At 50.9% G+C, this 23,870-nt stretch overlaps 1 protein-coding gene and 1 long non-coding RNA gene across 4 annotated transcripts in view; both read right to left on the reverse strand.

Moving 5' to 3' along the window:
• GRM7 (glutamate metabotropic receptor 7) overlaps positions 1-23,870 on the reverse strand; it is a 201,844-nt gene that overhangs the window by 81,072 nt on the left and 96,902 nt on the right. For all 3 annotated transcript variants that reach the window (XM_086845233.1, XM_086845232.1, XM_086845231.1), the window contains exons 3-4: positions 9,967-10,108; positions 8,256-8,410 (exon numbers count right to left, since the gene is read on the reverse strand). In XM_086845233.1, the coding sequence (XP_086701359.1) occupies positions 8,256-8,410; positions 9,967-10,108 (297 nt within the window). The remainder of the gene's footprint in view (positions 1-8,255; positions 8,411-9,966; positions 10,109-23,870) is intronic.
• LOC147650932 (uncharacterized) lies at positions 16,126-16,849 on the reverse strand. Its single transcript, XR_015274787.1, has 2 exons — positions 16,815-16,849; positions 16,126-16,287 (listed from the first exon to the last, which is right to left on the reverse strand). It is a non-coding gene; the product is annotated as an uncharacterized LOC147650932 (long non-coding RNA).

Consider the following 23,870-nt stretch of genomic DNA (forward strand, 5'->3'; position numbering starts at 1 on the left):
GCCCAAAGCCAGCCAAAAAACCAACTCATCCCATTAGATCTGGAATATTCTCCTTTGGAAGTTCGTGCTAGGGGAAGCAGTAACAAGCAGAGAAGCAAACAGCTGAGGTTGAAAAGGAAGATGAGAAGGATTTCTTCCTTCCACCCAGGACTCGATGCTGGCAGGGCCCTTCCTTCAGGAAATTCAGTGTTTTGGGGGGGCTCCTCTGCAAGGGTGAGCACCGTGAGCACCCACAGGACAGGAGAGGGAAGGAGCAGAGGCAGCCTGGTGTCCCTGCAGGGATCCCCAGCTGCTCAGGAGGTGTCAGTGGTGCTCATCACCACTGTGGCAGCACACACTGCCTCTCATTAGGCCTCATCATTATTCACAAGCAATTACAGCAGCAGTAATCAACTTGAGGCCCCTGACTCTTCTTTCTCAGCAGCTGTCACACAGTTACCTTTGGAGGGTGGGACACACCAGGAGCAGCCCCTGCAGAGCCCACTCAGCCCTCTGGCAGGGCTTTCCTGCACCTTTTTCCTGCTGCATTTTTCTCCATTGCATCAGGAGAACCTCAGTTTTCCTGGCATTCTCTGTTAGATACCCTGAGGGAATTCACCTGAGGTAAATCACCTCAGCACTGTGCTGGTGGGAGGAGAGCCACAGGTGCCAAGGCTGGGAGGGTGAGGTTCCACCAGGGCTGACAGAAACAAGGGGATTCCCTTCAGATGGAATGGAAATAAAGCCTGAGCTCTGCTTCCCAGGCCTTTCCCTTCAGCTGCACACAGCAGGATCTTCCCAGGGCAGCTCCCCAGCACCCTGCACTTCCATAGGAGACAGGAGGGTTGTGCTTCTCCAGCCTCAGCAGGAGACCCAGCCCATCCATCCATCCATCCATCCATCCATCCATCCATCCATCCATCCATCCATCATCCATCCATCATCCATCCATCCATCATCCATCATCCATCATCCATCATCCATCCATCATCCATCCATCCATCCATCATCCATCATCCATCCATCATCCATCCATCCATCCATCATCCATCATCCATCATCCATCCATCATCCATCCATCATCCATCCATCCATCCATCCATCCATCCATCCATCCATCATCCATCCATCCATCATCCATCCCCTCCATCCATCCATCCATCATCCATCCATCATCCATCATCCATCCATCATCCATCCATCATCCATCCATCATCTTCCTATCCATCATCCAACCATCATCCATCCATCATCCATCCATCCATCATCCATCCATCCATCATCCATCCATCCATCATCCATCCATCATCCCTCCATCATCCATCATCCATCCATCCATCATCCATCCATCCATCCATCATCCATCCATCCATCATCCATCCATCCATCATCCATCCCCTCCATCCATCCATCATCCATCCATCATCCATCATCCATCCATCATCCATCGTTCATCCATCCATCATCCATCCATCATCCATCCATCCATCATCCATCATCCATCCATCCATCCATCATCCATCCATCCATCATCCATCATCCATCCATCATCCATCCATCCATCCATCCATCCATCATCCATCCATCCATCATCCATCATCCATCCATCATCCATCCATCCATCCATCCATCCATCCATCATCCATCATCCATCCATCATCCATCCATCCATCCATCCATCCATCATCCATCCATCATCCATCCATCCATCCATCCATCCATCATCCATCCATCATCCATCATCCATCCATCCATCATCCCTCCATCATCCCTCCATCCATCATCCATCCATCCATCATCCATCCATCCATCATCCATCCCTCCATCATCCATCCATCATCCATCCATCCATCCATCATCCATCCATCATCCATCCATCCATCCATCCATCCATCCATCATCCATCCATCCATCCAACCATCATCCATCCATCATCCATCATCCATCCATCCATCCATCATCCATCCATCATCCATCCATCCATCATCCCTCCATCATCCCTCCATCCATCATCCCTCCATCCATCATCCATCCATCCATCATCCATCCATCCATCATCCATCCATCCATCCATCCATGGATTCCATCCATCATCCATCCATGGATTCCATCCATCATCCATCCCCGTTTCCGAGGAGCACAGGGCTGCCCGGAGCAGCTTTTCCAAAATCCTTCTCCATGCCTTTGTCATGCAGTTGGGTCAGCAGAACAAAAACACGCTCCTGGAGCAGACCTGAAAACCCAGCAGAGTGAAGTGGGCATTTCTGCATTCATTGTATCATCTTTAAGGAAATTATGTGTATTATTCTGTGTATTATTTCCTAAACTGCTCTTTCCCAAAGCCTGTAATCAGTGAAGCATTAACTGCACACACCAGAAGACAAAAATGCAGGGAAACAAACAAGAAAAGCCTTTTAAACCTCTGCTCACTTCCTAAAATGAGCACATTGCTGTGTGTGCCTGAGCCTGCCTCAGCCAGCGGTGCCAGGAACACACTCCTGCTGGCTCTGGGGGTGTGGAGCCCCAGCAGAGGGGCTGGAGCCTGCAGGGAGCTTTCCTGGGATGCTCTGGGTGCCCATGGGCAGAGCCAGGCTGGGACCAGCTGCTCAGACAGGACACAGCCACCACAAACACACGACCCTGGAATGAACCTGCATCACTCTGCACCCATCAGAGCCTCCTGCAGGAGAGGCCTGGGGGGGCCCTGGGGCTGCCACACACAAACAGCAGCTTTCTAAAACTGCAGTCCTTCCTTTGTGCTGGAAATGCTCTGCCCAAACACATCCAGCTGACAGCTCCCATGTCACGTCAGCCAGAGGAAAACTGATCTTGAGGGGGTGCAAGCCAGGGTACCCCAAAAGCATCAATCCATCTGAAGGGCATCAGTGGCTGTGTGCTGTCTGGGGCTGATCAGCCCTCCCTGTGTGCCTGCATGCACTCATCCCTGAGAACACCCACAGCACCTCCAGGGTCCTGGAATCACAGCTGGATGTGCTCATCAAAGGGACAATGGCAGCAGAGCCCGGGGAGCAGTGCCCACCCCACAGCCCTGGAGCCACACACGATGAACAATGCAGCAGGGATCTGGTTCTGGCACTGCCAGATCTGCTGGGGCTGCCTGAGCAGCTCCTTTCACTTCAAGGGCCCCAGAGAAAGCTCCTAAATCTCATTTTTCCAGCAGTTCTTTATGGTCCAATTAGAACTTCCCACCTCATTTCTGTGCTGGGAAGCAGCAGCAGAATCATTTGGTTCAAACCCCATTTGGGACAGGATTTCTTGTTAATGCCCTGCTGGTTATGGGCTGTGTCCTGCACTGACAAGTGGCAGATAATTCTCTTTAATCCTCTGGAGCCATCACCCCTCACACAGCCGCAGGGAGCAGCCAGGGGTGACTCCAGCAGGATGCAGAATGTCCTGAGCAGGGAGGAAAGGTCCTCGTGAGACCCCAGCTCTGCCTCCAGCCCTGCAATTCCACAGGGAACGGGCAATTCCCTGGGCCCTGCTCTCCAGCATTTCCAGCAGGATCCCTCTGGGGGCTCTGGCCCCAGCACACCCCATTCTGGAGCAGACATTTACCTGCAGCCCTGGTGCCACAGCCCCGTGTCCTGGGGACAGCAGGGACAGACTCAGAGCTGGAACCCTTCAGGGAGCAGCAAGGAAAACAGCGCAGGGCAGGAGAGCAGGATGTTCTCAAAGCACATGGCTCACACCCCAGGGACACAGAGAAAGCTGGAGAACAACAGAGAGCTGGAAAAGCCCCTGCACCAGGCTGGAAACAAACACAAACAAAGAAAGGGAAGCATTTTACAAGTATTATTTTGGATTATACACTGATCTCCTGCTCCCTCGAGGGACAGGCAGGGCTGTGGGCAGCTCTTCATTCCCAGGGAATATTCCAGGGAAAAATGAACCCTGAGCTCCTTCCCTGTGCCACACTGGGGCTGTGAGGGTAAAACACTTCAGAGCCCCTGAACAGGGAGGGGTTTTCATTCTCACTCTTTCATTGTTTCATCCCAAGTTCATACTGCCCAAACAAAAAAGGGAGCAAAGCAGCTCTTGCTGGGAATGAAAACAGAACAGGATTCACCATCTCTTTGGAAGACAAATAACTGGAAATTCCAGGGACAGTTTTGTTGGTTTGCAGGGGTTGCAGTTTTTCTATTTTAAAATGTATAGGCTCATCCCTGTGCTGGATTTGAGCTATGCCTCAACCTTCTTGCCCAGAGCTTCACAAACTCCAGCCTCATCCACAGCCTCTGGAATTGAATCATTAATCTGAAATCTATTTGAATCCCACTGTTCAGCTTCATCAATTCCAAGCTCAGACAGTAAAGACTGTTTTTCTCCACATCAGCAAAGCTTTTGCCAGACTTTCTAAATAATTCAGATCGAATCTCTGTATGATCCTCTGTGTTTCTCCTCCAGCTGCTCCCCTCCGTGGTTCCAGCTCCCTGGAGCTGCTGTCCGAGCACACACACCTGGGAAAGGAACATGCAGACACAAAGGTGAGAGGAAGCCCAGAGCCCCACTGCAAGCTCTGCTCCCAGGGCCAGCCTGACCAGTTCTGCACAGGAAAACAATTCCTGGGCTCGGGATGAGGCTTGGGAGCCTCCCCTGGTGTCAGGAGGGGCTGGCACAGCCCAGCCTGGGACAGCTCTGAGCACCAAGGGCAGGGCACAACATCCTGCTACCACTGCTGCTCCACCAGGGACAAACAGAAATAAATGCAAACAGAAATAAACACAAAAAGAAATAAAAACAATCTCCTCTTCTTCCTCTTATTATAGACACATTTTATATTGTTGGCTATTCACAAATATTAAAATGAATATTATGCATATAAGAATGGAAATTTTTGTTGTATTAATAAAGTTTTCTTTATTTCTGTTATTGATGAAACTTAGAAATAGTGCTATAATACATGTATGTTAAGCTATAACATAGCATTAAAACAAAAACTGCTTTTGTCTGTATAACCCAAAGGCTGACAAAGATAGCTGGAGACTTTTTTTCCTTTTGTAAACACTCTTATCCAGATGAAGACAGCAGTGACCAGAACTCTGGGGGAGGAATTTATTGCATTTCTGGTATCAGGGAATGTAAATCTCGATGGCACCAAGAAGATTGATCTATTGGGAAGGGGGCAAGAGAAAACTAAACAGAAGAACAAAGATCCTCAGAAGAATGTCTGAATATGTGTGAGAATTTATGGATATGTAGCAGGGTTCTGTTTTTAAGGGACAATCCTTTGTCAGTGAGGTGTGCTCTCCTGGCTGAATGCAGAGACACCCGGCCATATCTGTATACTTTATTTTGATCTCCTAATTGGGTTTTTTATTAAACTTTTAAATTCTATAAAATGATGTGAACCTGGTTTTTCACACTCTGGAAGCCTCTCCAAGCCTCCTGTACCTGGCTGGGCTGGCACTGGAGCGTGTTCGTGCCACAGAGTGATTCCTCTTTCATGTGCACTTCTCTGTCTACTGCAATTATGCAAATAAAATGCAACTTTATCCTTTCAGCATAATTACATCAAACACAATCAGGCTATATTAAGACTGACTTAAGATGAATGAATTCAGTTCATCCAGTGATTTCCTAAATCCCCCCCATGGGACTGTGGCAAAGAAAATTCTGTCCCAAGAGTGACATCAAGTACCAAGACAAATAACTGTGGATCTGGGGCCTGATCCTACAAAAAGCCAAACCCTTCAGGCCCCTCTGGAGTCACAGGCTGCTGGGATATTCCCACTGTCAGAAAAGCAGGAACTTCAGCTGCTACCTGTGTCCAGAGGTGTGAAACCACAGCACACCTGCACTTCACACCTGTATTTTGATCTGAAGTCACAGCTGGGGGTGAAGAACAATCTGAAAAACGCTTTTTTTCCTGTGAAATGAGTGTTTCAGTTTATAACTCATGTGACCAACAGCTCTGCAGACAAAACCCTGCTAATCCAAAGTGTGCCACACACCCTTGAACTCAGGGGCACATCCACTTTGGGTGCAGCTGAAGGTTCCCTGGCTGATTTGCCAAACATTATTCTCTTTACTGTGCCAAGAGGCAGACTCAATATTGAGGTCAAGGCACGTGAGCTGCAGAGCCCTCTCTGCTTCCAGCAGGGTTTCTTAGGGATCTCCCTCCAACATATTCCAAATAGTACTTAAGACAGATAAAAGGAAAGGGAAAAAAAAGAAGAGATGCTTTTGGGGAGTAAAACAAGGGCAGCCCCCTCATTCATGACTCTAGCCCAGAGTTCTCACTAAATCCAGTGGGAACTGAGTCCCTGGAGCCCCAGGACCCTGCAGGGCTGGGATCTGCTCAGGGCACTGAGCTCCAGCCTGCTCCTGCAGTTTGTCTCCTTCAGTTTGCAGGGAAAATCAAGGTGCTTTATTTCTTTTTATGCCCTCACCAAAAGCAAGGCGTTGGTGAATTTTAGGAAGCAGATGTTCGCTTCTGGATGATGAAAGAATGACATTAAAACATCGAATCCCTTTCTCTGGGGCTGGTGGCCAAATGAAATGGAAACAACAGAAAGCAGAACAAGCTGCAGCAGCCCGAGCACGAGGCAGGCAGCAGCCCAGAGGGAGAAGGGCCTCCCTGGGCATGGAACCAGCAAAGCCCGAGGATCCCTGACACGTTCAGTGCCTGTTCTCCTGGAGAACGAGCCAGAAAAGGGATCAGCCTGAGAGGGGAACCCGGCAGCTGCAAAGTGCTCCAGCAGCGCTGGGACGAGCCCTGCTCCCCTGGGCAGCCCTGCAGCCGTGCCAGCAGCAGCAGATGGCACAGACAGATGGCAAACAGGGATGGCAGGGCAGGGCAGGAGCAGCCCAGGCTGGGCAGGGCACAGGGAGAGCCCTCTGCTCTCTCCTGCCCCAGGCACAGCTGCCAGTGCTGCCCCAGGCTCCCCTTCCCTTGGGACACAGCACACAGCCCCTGGCTGCTCCTGGAGGACACCTCTACACACATCTGTGTGTTTGATCTAAATGTAATTTGGGCAGCACAGCAATCCCCCAGCCAAGCTGGCCACGGGAGCAGAGTGCAGCTCTCTAACAGAGTCACTGAACAAGGACAGTTCTGCAGGCTCAGTAAACACAATTTGTTTTTGTAAATGCACCAGATACACCGATATTCATAATTCTAATTTAACTGACTTTCTCCACCTGAACTCTCCCACTCTGCCATCCTCACTCACTGCATCCAGAACCCCCTCCTGCTTCCCACGAGGGGTTTAATGTGCAACGTAAAAGGAAAATATTTCAAAACAAACAAACGTGAAAGTTTTTGTTTCTGTGTACTGTTGACAAAATTTTTGTTTCTGTGTCAAAAACCCTCAGGGATGAATACAGACAGTGTGAAAAGCTTATTAAAATATCCTGGTTTTCTGAAACAAACCACTTCATTGTCTGTCAACTTTCTGTATTTACGGAGAAATAACATCCAAGAGTGCCTCAGGGGGTTAAAAATGTAAAAGAATGGAGCAGATGATCTACCTGAGAGGAATAACTGATGAGCAGGGAGTGCAGGCACAGGAAAAATGCAAATACTTGGTTTTGCAGGGAGTGAAGACATCAGAACCCATTTCAGTGTGGGCAGCGTGCTGGAGGACAGGGCCAGCAGAGGAGTTGGGTGTCTCTGCTCAGTGAAACAACTGGACACAACTTTCCCTCCATATTCCAGAGAACACAGACCCTGACCAACCTCCATGGTGCCCAGAGAAAGCCATGAGGATGCTAAAGCACCTTTACCCACAACAGAATAAACAATTCGAGGTGAGATTAGACAGCAAACACTTCAGAGCACAAGGGAAGCTGAGAAACAAAGGATTAAGCAAAACAAATTTCCCAAAATTCACCATATGCACACATCTGTACAAGTGTGGATATTTCTAAAGCACACAATAGATAAATACAGTGCTTGATCTGAAATAAAAGTGAAACTGAGCTTAAATGGAAACCACTGATGGAAAAATGAAGTTTTAGTTCTTCAGTAGAAAACTTCTCTGCTTCAGAGAGGAACCCACAAGATTCCCCCTCCCCTGTACGTGTGAGAGCTTCAGATCAGCTGGGGTTCTCTTTCCAGGGATAAAGCCCTGTGCCACCCTCCCAAGCCCTGAAATCAGGGCTCTGACAAGCAGCTGGAAACAGCCCCGAGCTCCCACGGGAGGAACAGGGACACTCAGGGACAGACCAGGAGACCAACCCCAAAGAGCTGACACTGCTTGTGTCCCCAGGTTTACCCCCAAACCCTCGGGAGGAGGGCCAGGACAGGCTCTTACCCTCGATGGTGGCTCTCTTGGGCAGGATGGTGATGGCTCCCTCGGCCACGTCCTCCTGCTGCAGCAGCGGGCTCACCTTGGAGCCCCAGGTGTCCGAGCCCACCCACAGGAAATGTCCCACCTGATCTGCCCTCTTGGCGGCCGCCAGGATCTGCCTGTGGAGAGGAACGGGTTGTTGGATTGTGTTGGGCTCTGATGGAAACGTGGGGCTGCTCTGGGACAGGGCTGTGGCAATGGCAGAACGGCTGGGCTCCAGGAGCCCTGGGGTCTCCTCCTGGGGCTGTGCTGAACAGAACAGCACACTGCTGAGCCCAGCAGAGCTCAGGGGCTTGGGACACTCTGCACTGCAGGGCTCTCAGCAGCCTGGCCCAGGGAAACATGGAACTGGATGGTCTTCAAAAGTCCTTCCCAACCCAAACCATCCCATCATCCATGCAGCACCAGACTTCTCTTTAAATTCACCCCATGACTGAGCTATTGATTCCACTAAAACTCAGAGTTTTTCCATTGGCTTTGCCAAAACTTTTCCCTAAATTCTATTTGTCTTGTTTTGTGGGACCAGGCCTTAGCAATTGATGATTCCATCACAATTTTAAGCTAATTTCAAATTCTGGACCCAGAATACGCAAGTGTGTAATGAAATACAAAATATTCTTTGTGTTATTTTATGAGCCCATTCCATGTGGTTTAACCTTGAGCATCTGAGTCACTTTATCACCATTAACTTTCATTTGCCATAAAATAGACTGAATTAATGAATTACACAAAGTAGAATGAGCCTGGAGGAGGGGGCGTGTCCTGAATTCCTCTGAGAGGAGAGGTCACTCTGCCACCCAACACCATGGCAGGAAAAGCTCCCAGATCCCATTCCTGTCCCTCCAGCACAGCCTGGGCACCCCATGAGCCAGGGCAGCAGCAGCCTTGTGCTTCCCCCTGGTGCTTCCCCACATTCCAAACTCCACATTCCCAACATTCCCAACTCCACATTCCCAGCTCCAGCTCCCCACGTTCCCAACATTCCCAACTCCCCATGTTCCCAGCTCCCAACATTCCCAGCCCCACGTTCCCAACATTCACAACTCGACATTCCCAACTCGACATTCCCAGCTCCCCAGGTTCCCAGCTCCCCACATTCCCAACGTTCCCAGCTCCCCACATTCCCAGCTCCCCACGTTCCCAACATTCCCAGCCCCATGTTCCCAACTCCCCACATTCCCAGCTCCCCACGTTCCCAACTCCCCACATTCCCAGCTCCCCACATTCCCAACTCCCCACATTCCCAGCTCCCCACGTTCCCAACTCCCCACATTCCCAGCTCCCCACATTCCCAGCTCCCCACGTTCCCAGCTCCCCACGTTCCCAGCTCCCCACGTTCCCAGCTCCCCACGTTCCCAGCCCCACGTTTCCAGCTCCCCACGTTCCCAACTCCCCACATTCCCAGCTCCCCACGTTCCCAGCCCCACGTTTCCAGCTCCCCACGTTCCCAACTCCCCACATTCCCAGCTCCCCACGTTCCCAGCCCCACGTTTCCAGCTCCCCACGTTCCCAACTCCCCACGTTCCCAGCTCCCCACGTTCCCAGCTCCCCACGTTCCCAGCTCCCCACATTCCCAGCTCCAGCTCCCCAGGTGGTTCCCAGCACAGAGCTTTCCCTGCCTGGCTCTCCTGGCTCTCCCAGAGCCCAGAGGGACGGCTGTCCCAGCCAGCCTTACCTGATGTCCTCGTCGTTGGCGAAGATGACGATGGCCCTGGCGTTGGGCGTCTCCAGCAGCTGCCGGATGATTTTATCGAAGTCGATGCTCTTGTCCTTGCGGTCCTGGGGGATCTTCAGGGACTGGGCAATGCAGAGCCCACCTGTGCCAGAGAACAGAGGACAAAGGGGCCTTCAGAGGAGGACAGGGAAATGTCAGGGGAGAGCACAGCAAAGAGCATCGGCACAGTCTCAGGTATCTACAGCCAGACCAAAACTGCCCCCTTTAACCACAGTTCCCCTATTACACTTGTCTAGTTTGTTTTAGAAAAAATAAAATTTTAAAAAATCCCATCCCCACTGATGGGATTCTGCTTGTTGCTGGCAGATGAAAACACAACTTTTGCCTTAATTATTTTGTTTCTCAGTAGTAAACACTTTCATCTTCCAAGGCATCTTTGATACCAACCTGCTCACCATAGCGCACAGTGTGTTAATTAATAACGGATCAGAGCTCTTAATAAAAACCAGCAGTGGGGATGAGTTAATTAAAAGGCAGCAGGACAAGGGAGAGATTCACAGACAGGCTTTAAAACTCAGATTTAAAAGTCCTGGTAATTGAAGCACTGGAGGTGTTGGAGGGTGAAGAACCTGGAGGAGGAAGCTCGAGCCCCAGAGCCTCCTCCTCATCCCAGGGCAAAGCAAACCCGGAGAGAAGCGTGGGACAGCTGGGAAAAGCAAACTCCTGCTTGGAAATGGTGAAATGCAGATCTTGTGCCCATCCCTGAGCCCCTCACAAAGCAGGTCAGCCTCGTTCTGCCTGATTTTTGACAGAGAGAAGCTGAGCTGCAGCTGCCTGACAGCAAAGGAGCTCTGCTGGACTCTGCCTGTTCCAAACACTCGGGAGGGAAAACAATTGTTTCAGTGGGAAGGAAGAAAACAGTGAAAACGAAAGGCTGGGAAAGAATAAAGGAGAATAATAGCCCCCAAGTTTTTCTCTGACTCACATAAAACATTTTGTTTCGCAATAATCACAACCTGGACTTCCTGCAACCTTTTTCTTCTCTTTAAAAGCAAACAATACCGAGTTTTAAAAATAGACTTCATTTTAAATGAAGATCAAAAGTCTCACTGTCAGTGAGTTCAGAAGTCTGAACAGTTTTAAACGCTCTTTTTATTTTCCCCAGTCAAAATGACATGGAATGAACCCAAACCCACGAGCAGAGTTCTCAGCTTTCCCACAATGTCCCGCTTGGCAGGGACCAGAGCTGGTTAAAAGCCCAGCCCCCAGCCAGCCCTGAGCATCCCCACACCGTCCCTGCCCGTGGCAGGGTGGCACTGGATGGGCTGTAAGGTCCTCCCAAGCCAACCACTCCATCAGCATCACACCAGTTGTGATAAACCCCCGTGTGCAGGGAGCCAGCACGGTGACATCTCTCTAAAGATTCCATCCACACTAAAGAACCTGTGAGCCCAGGGGGCAAAAAGAACAGCCCCCTCTGCCAGGCGACACGCTGGTGTCGAGAAACTATAATTAAAAAAGTAATTAAGTTATTTAATATTGAATAAATGTGACCAAGATGATGGAAAAGGGGCTGGAATGGTGGGAAGGCTGCTGGCTCTGCAGCCACCCTGGAGCAGTCACATCCACTGTGTGGGGCCTGGGTGGGGAAGCCAAAGCTCCCGTTGTTGTGGATAATGTCCCAGCTGAAGCCAGCATCCCTGGAGAGCCTCAGCTGTGGCCAGGCTGCCACAGGCACAGCCTCCAGCACAGCACGTGCTGCCAAAGCTGGAGCTTCCAGGGGCTGCTGGAGGGAAAGAGGAGCCAGGCTGGGGAGAGGAAACAGTCTGCAGTGTGAGAGGGCAGGTCTCAGCTCCTGGCTGTGAGTGCCCCACCGCCTTTGGGAGGTCAGCTCCTGCTTTCCCAGAGGGGAAGGTGAAAACCAGAGCTCTGGTTTAAGCTGTCCACCTGGGAAAGGGTGGGCTCAGCCCCTCGGGATGGGGAGCTGCTCTCATTCCAGGCAGTGGGAGAGCTTTCCCAAAAGGAGCAGTGCCATGGTACCCTGCTCGCCTCGGCACCACCTCTGCTCAGAGGAATGCTGGATAAAAGGCAAGGAGGAATTATGGAAAAATGGCAGAGTGCCTGGGGAATTGGATGTCTGCTGTCCAAAAGGCACAGTGGAGTAAATTCAGCTTTCATATCCTCATCCCACCTTCCACCACAACAGGAAGCATGTGCACAGTTATTGAAACTGTCAGGTTCATTCACAGCACTTCCGAGGGAAAAACCTCCGAGGGAATTAGGTGGTAAAAACATGAAAGTTGCAAATTTGGGATCCTGTCACAGGCTTCCTGCAGTCATTCATTACCCCTGGTGGCCTGGAGAAGTGACAAATGCTCCAAGCAGCACAAAGTGCTGTGCCAAAGGATGAGAACCTGGGAGCCAGAGACACCCTGGGACTGAGCTGGGGCTGCCCTGGAATGCCCAGAGCAGCTGGGGCTGCCCCTGGATCCCTGGCAGTGCCCAAGGCCAGGCTGGACATTGGGGCTGGAGCAGCTGGGACAGTGGGAGGTGTCCCTGGGACAGTGGGAGGTGTCCCACCATGGCAGGAATATGGGACAAGAAGATCCTTGAGGTGCCTCCCAACCCAAACCGCGACAGGATTTTAAGGTCCCGTGAATTTGTGGGTCCCACACCGTGAGTGAACACACTCAGCTTGCAGGAATAAAGGGTCCATACACAGAGCCCACCCACCCACCCAGGCTGCAGGGAGACCCACGGCACGAGCCCTCTGGAGGAGGAGAACCAGATGATGTTTTCCATGGGAATGGCAGTCCTGTGCCCGAGCCTGGCACGGAGGTCAGGCCCCAGTGTGGGGTGCTCCAGCTCCCCAGGGGCAGCCAGGGACCAAAGCAGCAGGGGCTGGGACACAGCAGAGCCTGAGCAATGCCCTGGCTGCTCCTGCCACCCCTGACCAATGTCCTGAGCAATGCCCTGGCTGCTCCTGCCACCCCTGACCAATGTCCTGAGCAGTGCCCTGGCTGCTCCTGCCACCCCTGAGCAGTGCCCTGGCTGCTCCTGCCACCCCTGAGCAGTGCCCTGGCTGCTCCTGCCACCCCTGAGCCCCAGAGCATTCCCCCAGCCGGAGCAGGCACTGAGCCAGCGCTGGAGTTTGGGGATGCTGGGCCCTGGGGATGGAAGAGCTGCTGCAGTAGCCATGGATACCTGTGATTATGTGCTGCTTGGATTCTGCTACAACACTAAGAACGTTATTCTGCTTCCCTGAAATTCTCCAGGAGCTATTTTTCTTATCACCACTTAATTGGATTATCAGGTAGCAAAAGAGACAATTTAACACTTTTTCAGCTGATTTATCTGCAGAGATCCTCTTTTGGGGGGAATCACTTTTGGCAACGCTCAAAACATCACGTCACGAAGTTATGTTGGTGCTGGTGATTATTAAAAGGAACTCTCAATTAATTTGATGAATACATTCCTTTAAGATTAGCAGCTGCCAAGAGCTGTCTCCTGGATGTTTATCAGAGCTCTGGGAACAAGAGCCAGAGCCCCCAGCACAGCTCTGCTGCTCCCTGGCAGCGACTCCAGGAGCTCCCTGGCTGCACACCAGCACAGAAAACACCCCAAAATGAACATTTTAGGGATGGTTTTGTTGGGAGGGGCGGGAAAAGCTCAGGTTAAGTACAGAGGGTACCTAGACTGTGTAAAGTAAGCAATAACAGTAAAAGGTCCTCGAGTGCAGGAGAGCTGTGAGCCCTCAGAGGCAGGGAGCTGCCTGCCCCACAAACACAACCCCATCACACTCGGGGAAACAAATCAATCAAACACTTCAGCTGAAGTCTGGGGGAGCCAGAGCAGGGGAATTAACTGGGAAAGGAATGGAGTAAATCTCAAAGGCACACAGAGCAGGTTTTTCCCATTTCATTGTACATTTTCTATATCACTGCTAGGATCTGGCATTTCCTGCCATTCCCTGCATATACAATTTATGAGCTGCAATGAATTTGACTTGTAAACCTCCTGGATTCTGCAGACAAGAGACCAGTGGCAGTAACAGGGAAAACTGAGTCAGGATTCTCCCCATGTGAAATCCTGGATGGCACAACTGAGGAGAGTTCCCTGATAAAGCAGCAGCACATCCTGAAGAACCAGAATGATAAAAGATCACTTTATAGTCCTGAAATACAGCTGGGGCTGCCAGCTTGCACCAAACTTCTCAGCAGGGACAGAGTTGTTCGAACAACTGACACAAACCCACCAAATGCTCCAAGCCAGAGGCTGGAGATCCATCTGAGCCTCACCTGTGGCTCTGCTGCAGCAGCCACAGCCCAGGGAGGGGTTTAGGGCCAGGCCTTGGTTTATGTTTAACTAAAAACCAAAATAAACCCACGTTCCAGGACCTGCCATCAGCCTCACACAAAGAACAATCAGATCTTCAGGAAGTTATTCGAGTTTAGGAGAATTTCCAGTCCCATTCCCAAACCTGCAAATTCACAACAAAACAAGTGAAGAGTCCTGAGCTGGCTGTTGAATATTCCCCTGTCCCATCGTGGGACAAGGTGCCACCAGCGTGGGAGCTCACCAGGGGCTGCTCTGAGCCCATCAGAACACTCCCAACACACATTCCCAGGGATTTATCCAGGAGGGATGATCCCAGATGGGCTGAACCAGCATCATCTGCTGGGATGCAGAGCCTGGGAGATGCCCAGGGGTTCTGTCCCCTGCACTCCAGAGGAATTTCAGTCTGTGGAAATGAGCTGGGGGACAAAAAAGCTCCTGCCATTCCACACAGCCAGAAGTGGAAATAAATGGATTTATTCTGCCTCCCAAGGAAAGCAGGGGGAGCTGGGTGGGTTTCATCCTGCTGCACTCCACACACCCAGCTCCGGGCAATGGAACATCCTGGGCATGGAGCACCTCACTGCAAGGGAGAAAAATAAATGGAGAGGCCAAACCAGCACAGAACATGCAGGATCCTCAAGAAAAAGGAACTTCAAGCTAAAAAAAGAGTTTGTAGAGAGATCCAGAAATGCCAGCTGGGCCCTTGTGTCCTAAATCAAAGTCCTAATGAGGCTCTGGATTGGCTGCTTGTTTCTTTACTAGAACAATTAATATCCTGCTCCCTAGGAACGCTCTCTCTCCTGCCTGCCAAGAGCTACAAAGTCCTTGCTTATGGCAGTAAAAGAAGTTTACAACTGCCCTGATCTGCAGATGGGCTTGGATTTAAATTACATCTCCATAGTATGGTAATTCAATAGTAAAAATGGAAAGTGCACCAATAATAAAATTACATTAAACCATGGAATGACAACAATTTATCCAAGGAAAAGGATCCCTGTGGATACCCAACAGCTTTAACTGAGAAACTTTCTACACATGAGGAAGCTACTGAATCACTTGGAAATCTCATTTTCACTAATCTTGTTTCTTGTTTCATTTTTTCACATTAGCCCTCATCATTACCCAACAACAGAACACCTAAACTAATATGGAAGACTAATATTTCTAGTATGTTATTCATTAATGCTTAATTCCATTGTGTCAGACCTTTGCTGCATATTTAATGACATTCCTGGTGTGTTTTATCACCTCAAAATTGTCCTTTATTATGGCAGTTAAACTCCAGTAATATACAAAAAATTAAGACTCTCCTTGGGAACACTAAATTAAATAAAATAAGAATGGTGTAAGATCACTTTGAGAGATGTAGGAAAGCTGTGTTTGTGAGGCAGAGCAGAAGGAAAGTGAGGATGTGCTGCAGGAGCTGGAGCTGGGCAGTGGGGACAGGCTCAGCCCAGGGTTTGGCTGCACAAGGGATCAGCAGCTTTTGGCTTCCTAAAACCTGCAGGATGCATTGGAGCCACACAGAGGGACCACCCTGGAAAAAGCAATGGGGAGTCAAAGTCCTGCCTCAAACATTTCAGTCCCTTTTGCTGTCCAGCTCCAGGAGCAGAGCCCTGTGAGGGAGCAGGTCTGAGATCCCCCTGCCCAGGGAATGGCACCTGCTGCAAGGAGGGGATTACAGGGAATCAAGAAGAAAACTCCTACATGGATAAACCATTCCCTGTTTTCTTTGAAAGACCCAGAACAGGAAGCTGCTCAGCTGAATGACTTTATTTATGCCTTGAGTCTTGTTTTCCAGCTGTTTCCAAGAAGCCAGAGGAAGGGGAGAGCCCAGATTCAGACAGCTGGGTCAGGGTGGAAGGGCTGTGACCGGAGATCTGGGAATCCTGTGAGATCCTGATCCTGGGGGCTGAGCCATGGGATGAACACCCCAGGGGAAAAGCGTTTGGTCTGATCTCAAACAGCACAAAACCCCAAACACTGCAAGGACAAAACAGAATCCCAGAGCTGGCAAGAGCAGAGCTGAGACCCAGCTGGGAGCCCAGCACCACCCCCGTGGTCCCCACGAAGCCTCAGCCCCGTCCTGGCAGAGCCTGAGCGCAGCTCTGCAGCATCCTGAGCAGAACTAGCACAGGCAGAGCCTCCCAGCAGGGCCACAACACTCCCAGAGCCACATTTGCTTCAGGAACAGCCGTGGGTGGTGTGAGCTCGGCTGGGGAGAGACAAACAGAGCACCCAAAATACCCCAGAGACAGCAGAGCTGCAGGACAGCACCAGGCAGGACCCGAGTGCTCCCCACAGCCCAGACAGCCTGGCCTGCAGAAACCTCCACCCTGGCAATAAAGCCAAATTCTGCAGAAGCACGGGAGGCTGCTGATGCCCTTGGGACAGCCTGGAGCAGCCAGGTGACAAAGTGGCTTCCTGGAGCACCTCCAGTGGCACTGAATGTCCCAACCCCAGGAGTGAGAGCCCCAGAGAGGCTGGGCCTGAAATGAGATTTCACCAACCTGAAAGCAGACTGGATTCCAGGGAATCAATGAAGAAAGAAACAAACTGGGAAAACATTCTCTGTTCTTCTGTAAACAAATGCTATGGTTAGGGCAGAATCACAGAAGTGTTGGAAAAGATCTTTAAGGTCACCGAGCCCAACCATTGCCCAGCTCTGCCAAGGCCACCACTGCCCCGTGTCCCCAGGTGCCACATCCACAGGGCTTTAAATCCCTCCAGGGATGGGGACTCACCCTGCCCTGGGCAGCTGGGCCAGGGCTGGGCAGGCTTTTCAGGGCAGAAATTCCTGCTCTGTGCAACCTGAGCTCCCCTGGCCCAGCCTGGGGTCCCTCTCCTCCTGTCCCTGTTCCCTGGAGCAGAGCCTGATCCCACCTGGCAGAGCTCAACCCCACCCTCCTGCCAGGGACTTGTGCAGAGCCAGAAATTCCTCCTGAGCCTCCTTTGCTCCAGGCTGAGCCCCTTTCCCAGACCCCTCAGGAATTCCAGGGGCTCCAGCCCCCCTTCCCTGGCTCCTCCATCCATCCATCCATCCATCCATCCATCCATCCATCCATCCATCCATCCATCCATCCATCCATCCCCATTTCCCTGGCTCCCCCATCCCCATTTCCCTGGCCACTCCAGGTGGGATCTGTCCCTCAGCTCAGGGAGCCCTCGGTGCTGGGCTGTTCCCCCCAGCAACAACGCTGCCACCTTTGGATAAAGAATCATTACAAACTGCAAGCACAGAAGGATCCCTGAAGGTGAAGCTTTCCTAAGGCCGGGTTGGAGCGTTCCCACCTTGCCAATCCATTTTTTCTGGGAGAAGAAACGCGGGGTTTCAGCCTGCTCCCAGATAATGGCACTGTGGTGTCAGGACAAGCAAAGACTTGTCACCTCTCCAAAGAGTGACAAATCCAGAGAGCAGCAAGGACACAATGAGACAGCTCAGTGGGAGGAGAGGGAGGAGAAGCGATCTCTGATAGATAATTTTGGAAGGAAACATGTTTCCTTGTTTTTCCACCCAAGTAGAGATCAGCATTTACAGCATGACAAAATTCCTTCACGAGCCCAGTGCCAGGCTTGCAAAAGCTCTGCAAGAGATCAGGGACATGGAACAAGGCCCACAAAGGAAGGATCAAATTAGGGTTGAAGAGTTGAACCTCAGAGGACACTTCCATAACCAGACCCACACTGGTGCCCAGCCCTCCCTGGACTGGATCCTGGGGACAGCTGGGACAGCTGTGGTACCAAACCGGGTTTTTGTTTGGTGCAACCTGGGTTTTGGATCACTCCTCCCTCACTGAAGCACATTTTGACTCCAGATTGGTGCCCAAGGTCATTGCTGGGAGCTCACACAGTGACCACTGTTCTCCTGGGACTCAAAATGGGCACATTCAGCAAAGCTGGGAATTGTTTAAATAGTTCTGTCCCCAGCCCTCGGACAGGGAAATGGGAAACAGAAACAGAACTCCATAATTCCTTGGTCTTTTCTAGTTGTTCTCATAATCCCCGTCTCCTTCACACTGGAGTAATGTTCTTAATGTACTCGGCTGAGCCTTAATGACCCTCTCTCAAATGAGTACTAAAAATGCAATATAGTTCAATAAAACCACTCTTGCACCTGGCAGAGCCCATCCCCTGCACTGCCCGGGTATCAGCCACTCAATTTCATGGAGCTCTGCCACCAGGGGTTGTAAAAGGCACAGGAGTTAGGAGCAAGGCCTGGGAAGGCAGTCCAGGATTCATGCCAGCAGTGCCTTCTCTCCTGGAAAATGTCGTGGTAGATCCCAGCCAGACAGCAGCACCCAGCTGGGGACCTGGGCAGGGACAGTCCCAGCCCAGGCCAGGCTGGACAGGGCTTGGGGCACCTGGCACAGGGGAGGTGTCCCTGCCATGGCAGGGTGGCACTGGACGGGCTCTGAGGTCCCTCCAGCCCCACTCCCTGGCCCTGAGTTCACTGCTCCCAGGAACCCCGAAAAGAGATGGAATGTGGATGAGCTGAGTGATCTCAGCACAAAGCTCTCCACTGACTGCCTTCCTAAGAGCCTTTTCAATGAGCAGCCCATTAAAGACAGAGTGATTCTCTTCATTTGATGCTGGACTTGAGAGACCTATGAAATATTTGCCAATATCCGCAGTGCCCAGATTGTTTAACTGAACAGGGATTGCTGCAGGAATCGTCCCTCCAGGAAAGCCCAGGGTGCCCTGAAAGCTTCCAAAAACATCATCAATCTTTAAAACCTCCCTTTCCTTGGTGCTGCAGTCCTGATTTTATGACCTGGGCATCCAGAGCTGTGACAGTGTAGGAGCAGCTGCACTGTGCTCCACCAAGAATAACCCCAAGGAAATTCACTTTACAGCAAGAACTTCAGAGAGCCAAAGTATCAATGTACCAGAAGTGAGGTCCCAGCCTCAAATCAATCAATCAATCAATCTTTAAACAATTTCTAGGTCACAAAGAAGTTTTATCACTACATGTTTTGTGGAATCATGATAGGGCAAGGCAGCACCAGGAAATCTGCGATTCACAAGACCAAAGAGAGAGGCCAAAGAAAGGATAAGGAAGAATTAATATGCTGAAGGTGCCCCTTTCCCTTACTGTGGGGCACTCCTCATATTCATCTCAACTTAATTGAATTTCCTCCCATTATTTGCAGATCAAATTTCCCACTGTCCCCCCTCCACCTCCCGAGAGGCACCTGCAGTGTGCATTATCCCAGGGCACTGAGCACATCCCACGGGAATGGAGGAGATCAAGAGCTCCACTCCAGAGCTGCCAAGCTCTGTGCAGATAATGAGCAGGCAGAGGAGCTGCTGCTTGCTCTGCAAATCCCCGGGCTGCAGGATGGGGCTCCCCCTCTGAAACCTCCCTGCCAGACTCCTCATCCCACCACCACTGACCTGGGGAGCTCCTCCAGTCTGCAGAGAGTGATAAGGGCCAACACGTCCTCTTAAAAAGAGTTTGACTTGTACTGAGGAATTTAAATGATGTTCTGAATATTACACAAATGAAAAGTAATTATATCAATGTAACTTCTGAGGAAACAGATGTTAACTATTATTTCACATAAGACGTCCACTTCCTTTATCTTTAATTCATTTTGTGGTCGGAAAAGATGACCAAAGTTATCTTTACTTTGCAAAAACTACTGCAGTGTGGGTGAGGGAAATTAACACTTTGATTAACACTTTTAATATTTGAAATTAATTTCAAAGCTTCATCTCACTTTCCAAGGTTTGAATTAATCATTTCTCCCAATATTATGGCATATTGAAAGAACTTGATTAGATTGATTCTAAAACAGAGAGTGAAGAGACAGCTCAACCACCACTGATTCAGTTCCTCGCTGGCATTCCAAGTCTACCTACTCAGGGGACTTGCACTGCGGAGGAGCTGCTTTGCTGCCACCTCTATTTTAACAGAAAACGTGGAATCTTTGATGTGAAATTCTCTTTCTCAGAGCTCACACACAGAGCAGCTCGTTCCAGGGCCGGGATCTGGGGTTGGGACACCCACAGAGCTCTGGCAAACCAGGGCTGGGTGGGAGCTGCATCAACTCACAGAATCATGGAATGCTTTAGGCTGGAAAAGCTCTCCATGGTCAGAATCCAACCATTGCCCAGCTCTGCCAAGGCCACCACTGGCCCCTGTCCCCAGGTGCCACTTCCACAGGGCTCTCAAACCCCTCCAGGGATGGGGACTCCACCACCAGCCCTTCCAATGCCTGAGCACCCTTTCCATGGAGGAATGTTCCCAATCCCCACCCTGAGCTCCCCTGGCCCAGTCTGGGGTCCCTCTCCTCCTGTCCCTGTTCCCTGGGAGCAGAGCCTGATCCCACCTGGCAGAACTCGACCCCACCCTCCTGCCAGGGACTTGTGCAGAGCCAGAAATTCCCCCTGAGCCTCCTTTGCTCCAGCCTGAGCCCCTTCCCAGATCCCTCAGCAATTCTCCAGCCCCTTCCCAGCTCCCTCAGCAATTCTCCAGCCCCTTCCCAGCTCCCTCAGGAATTCTCCAGACCCTTCCCAGCTCCCTCAGGAATTCTCCAGACCCTTCCCAGCTCCCTCAGGAATTCTCCAGCCCCTTCCCAGCCCCCTCAGGAATTCTCCAGCCCCTTCCCAGCTCCCTCAGGAATTCTCCAGCCCCTTCCCAGCCCCCTCAGGAATTCTCCAGCCCCTTCCCAGCTCCCTCAGGAATTCCTGGTGCTCCAGCCCCTTCCCAGCCCTGTTCTCCCCTCTGGACACGTCCCTGTCCCACCCCTCAGAGCCAACACTCTGGCCATGGAACAGCCCCTGCAGCCCCAGGGGATCTCTCCTGAAAAGGCACTTCCATTTACAGCTCATGATGTTGACTTTTGCCCTTCTGGATGCCTCTCTGGGAGCAAAGCAATGTTCCCTGTGTTAAAAATAAAGGATAAAAGCAGAATATCCACAAAATTCAAGTGAGTCTTGCTTAATCCACTCGCTTTCAGTTTTTCTGCAAACTTCTCGTTTTGGGGAAATAAATGTTTTTAATTAAGTTGACTGCACAGCTGCTGAGGCAAGAGCCGAGTGCCAGAGCTCTGGAGCAGTCCCTGCACATCCGCCCCGATAGCTGCACTTGATGGTGATAAAGCAATTTGTTGAGTCATGCTCCTTTCCCTCTCTCCAATCTTGATTCCCCAGACAGTGTCAGTTCTCCATTTGTTAATCCATACTTAATTTTTAAATCACAAAACATCATGGCTTTAAAGATAAGCTTTTAAAGCGCCCTCCTACACAGCCTCCCCTGCCATCTCCCGGGATATTGCTGATAACGAGCCAGAGTCAGACACTTCAAATATTCATGAAGGAGATGCTGCTGGAAACTGGGAACTTCCAGGTGGTGGTGGGGATGGGATCCACGGGATGGGATGGGATCCACGGGATGGGATGGGATCCATGGGATGGGATGGGATCCATGGGATGGGATGGGATCCATGGGATGGGATGGGATCCATGGGATGGGATGGGATCCATGGGATCCATGGGATGGGATCCATGGGATCCATGGGATGGGATCCATGGGATCCATGGGATGGGATCCATGGGATCCACGGGATGGGATCCATGGGATGGGAAGCCTGGGGAGGAGTGAGGCTGAGGATGAAAGAGCACAGAAGGAAGGCAGCAGCAGCAGGGCCAGGGCAGGATCTGGGAATGCCCCTTGCCAAAACCAGGGAGAGGGAAGGAGCTCTGCCAGGTGGGGGTGAGAGCCCCAGGGCACAGGGGAGGACAGGTCCCCAAATTCCTCCCTTCAGGCAACACAGAAAATGCAAAAAAGATCCCACCAAGCTGATGGTTCCTCTCAGCTGGGGAATCCTTGGGACACACCATGGGCAACACAAAACCTTCAGCAGCAGCAGCAGCCCCACCAAAACCCAGGCACTCACTGAAATCCCTGGAAAACACCACAGAGCCCCTGAGCTGCTTCTGTTCCCAGCAAAACTCCCCTGGGATGGGAATTCCCAGTCCAGGCTGTGCCCTGGAGCCCAGGGCTGTCCCAGACCCACCCAGGGGGCAGTGGGGAGGCACTGGGAGGCACTGGGACTCCCCACACCTGCACTGGTGCAGCACCATTCCCAGCAGCCCCGAATTCCCCAAGGACAGCACGTGGAGAATCCTGATTCTGTGTTTTCAAAGATACCAAACACAGAGGAACCCTGCCCCCTCTGAGCACCTCAGTGAAGATTTTAAGCATAAACTTGATTCCTGTAACGCTGGGGAAAGAGTCCTATTAAAACTAAAGTTCCTTTGATGATAAATTTCAATTAGTACTATCCACAAAATGCTAAAATAATCTGATGGAGGAGGCGAATTCCAGCTGAAACAGCAGAACATGTAAATCCTCTGCCTGATTTACAGATCTTGGAAGCAAATCTGGAGCAGTTCCCTCAGCCTTTCATGCAATATTTTTTTATTTTTCTCCAGAAAAGTTACACTGCCAGGAAGACATCTCTTTTTTGGGTAGATCCTTGTTAATTACTAGCATGGAACATTCTTACTAATTGAGCAGCCAGCCAACACACCAACGTAGAGATGCACGGGTTTGCTGCAACCTGAGTTACAGCATGTGGAAACAAAGGGATTCTTCTTTCAAAAGAAATAAAAGCATTTCACCAATGGTTGAAAGAGAAATGGAAACACTTTTTACCTACCAAAATATGGAGTTCACTGTTGTGTGTTTCCCCTGCCACAGCTGAAGGCATCACTAACACCTAAAACAGAGCAGAGAGCTGCACTTGCACATTAAATGTCTAGAGACAGGTGCAGGGACACTGCAGGTTACACCAGCTCCTCACAGATCCGTCCCAGAGCGAGCACTGAACTCCAGCCCGAGGAAAATCCCTTTTCCACACCAAGTAATTAAATGTGGGGCAAGCATTTACTGGGGAGAAAGGGAACAGAACCCTCGGGGCACTCAGAGCTGAGCCCTCCCAGGTGTCAGTGGCTGCTCTGGCACAAGCCCAAGGAGAAGATGCAGGAGCAAAACCAAGGGGAAATTCAGAACTGGGAGGAGCAGAAGGAGAACATCTGTGAGCACAACTCCAGCCCCACTGCCTGCAGCTTCAGGGGTGCTGATCTGCTGCCTGCTTGCTCCTGCCCTGAGCAAACCCCTCACACTGCTCTGTGGGCTCAACAAATCCCCCAAATCCCTCTGGAATGGGTCTGAGATTCCCTGGTACAACCAGAGTTCCAAAGCAGGGGGTGCAGTGTCTGCTTCAAAACAGCACATTGATGGACTGAGACATTGTTTTTTCAAGCAGACACTCAGAACAGCCTGAGATTTCTACTAAAATTGGGTAGGGAAAGAGGCTAAACTTGAGAGAAAAGCTGAAGCAGAGAGGAAAAAGGAAACTAGAGAGGAGAAAAGTGAAACTGAGGGAGAGAGCGATGTCCAGGGACACAAATGCACAAACAAGACTTGCCTGAGGCTGTAACTCTGCTCTGAAGTTGCCTGGGCAAAACCACATCCTGATCAATACTTTTTGAGACAGATTTTATCTCATTAGGATCTCCTGCTTCATTTGCTGCTTTTTACACCGTTCCTCCCAGCA

Source organism: Cyanistes caeruleus, chromosome 11, assembly GCF_971803275.1.
Source record: "Cyanistes caeruleus chromosome 11, bCyaCae1.hap1.1, whole genome shotgun sequence".
Classification (NCBI taxonomy): Eukaryota; Metazoa; Chordata; class Aves; order Passeriformes; family Paridae; genus Cyanistes; species Cyanistes caeruleus.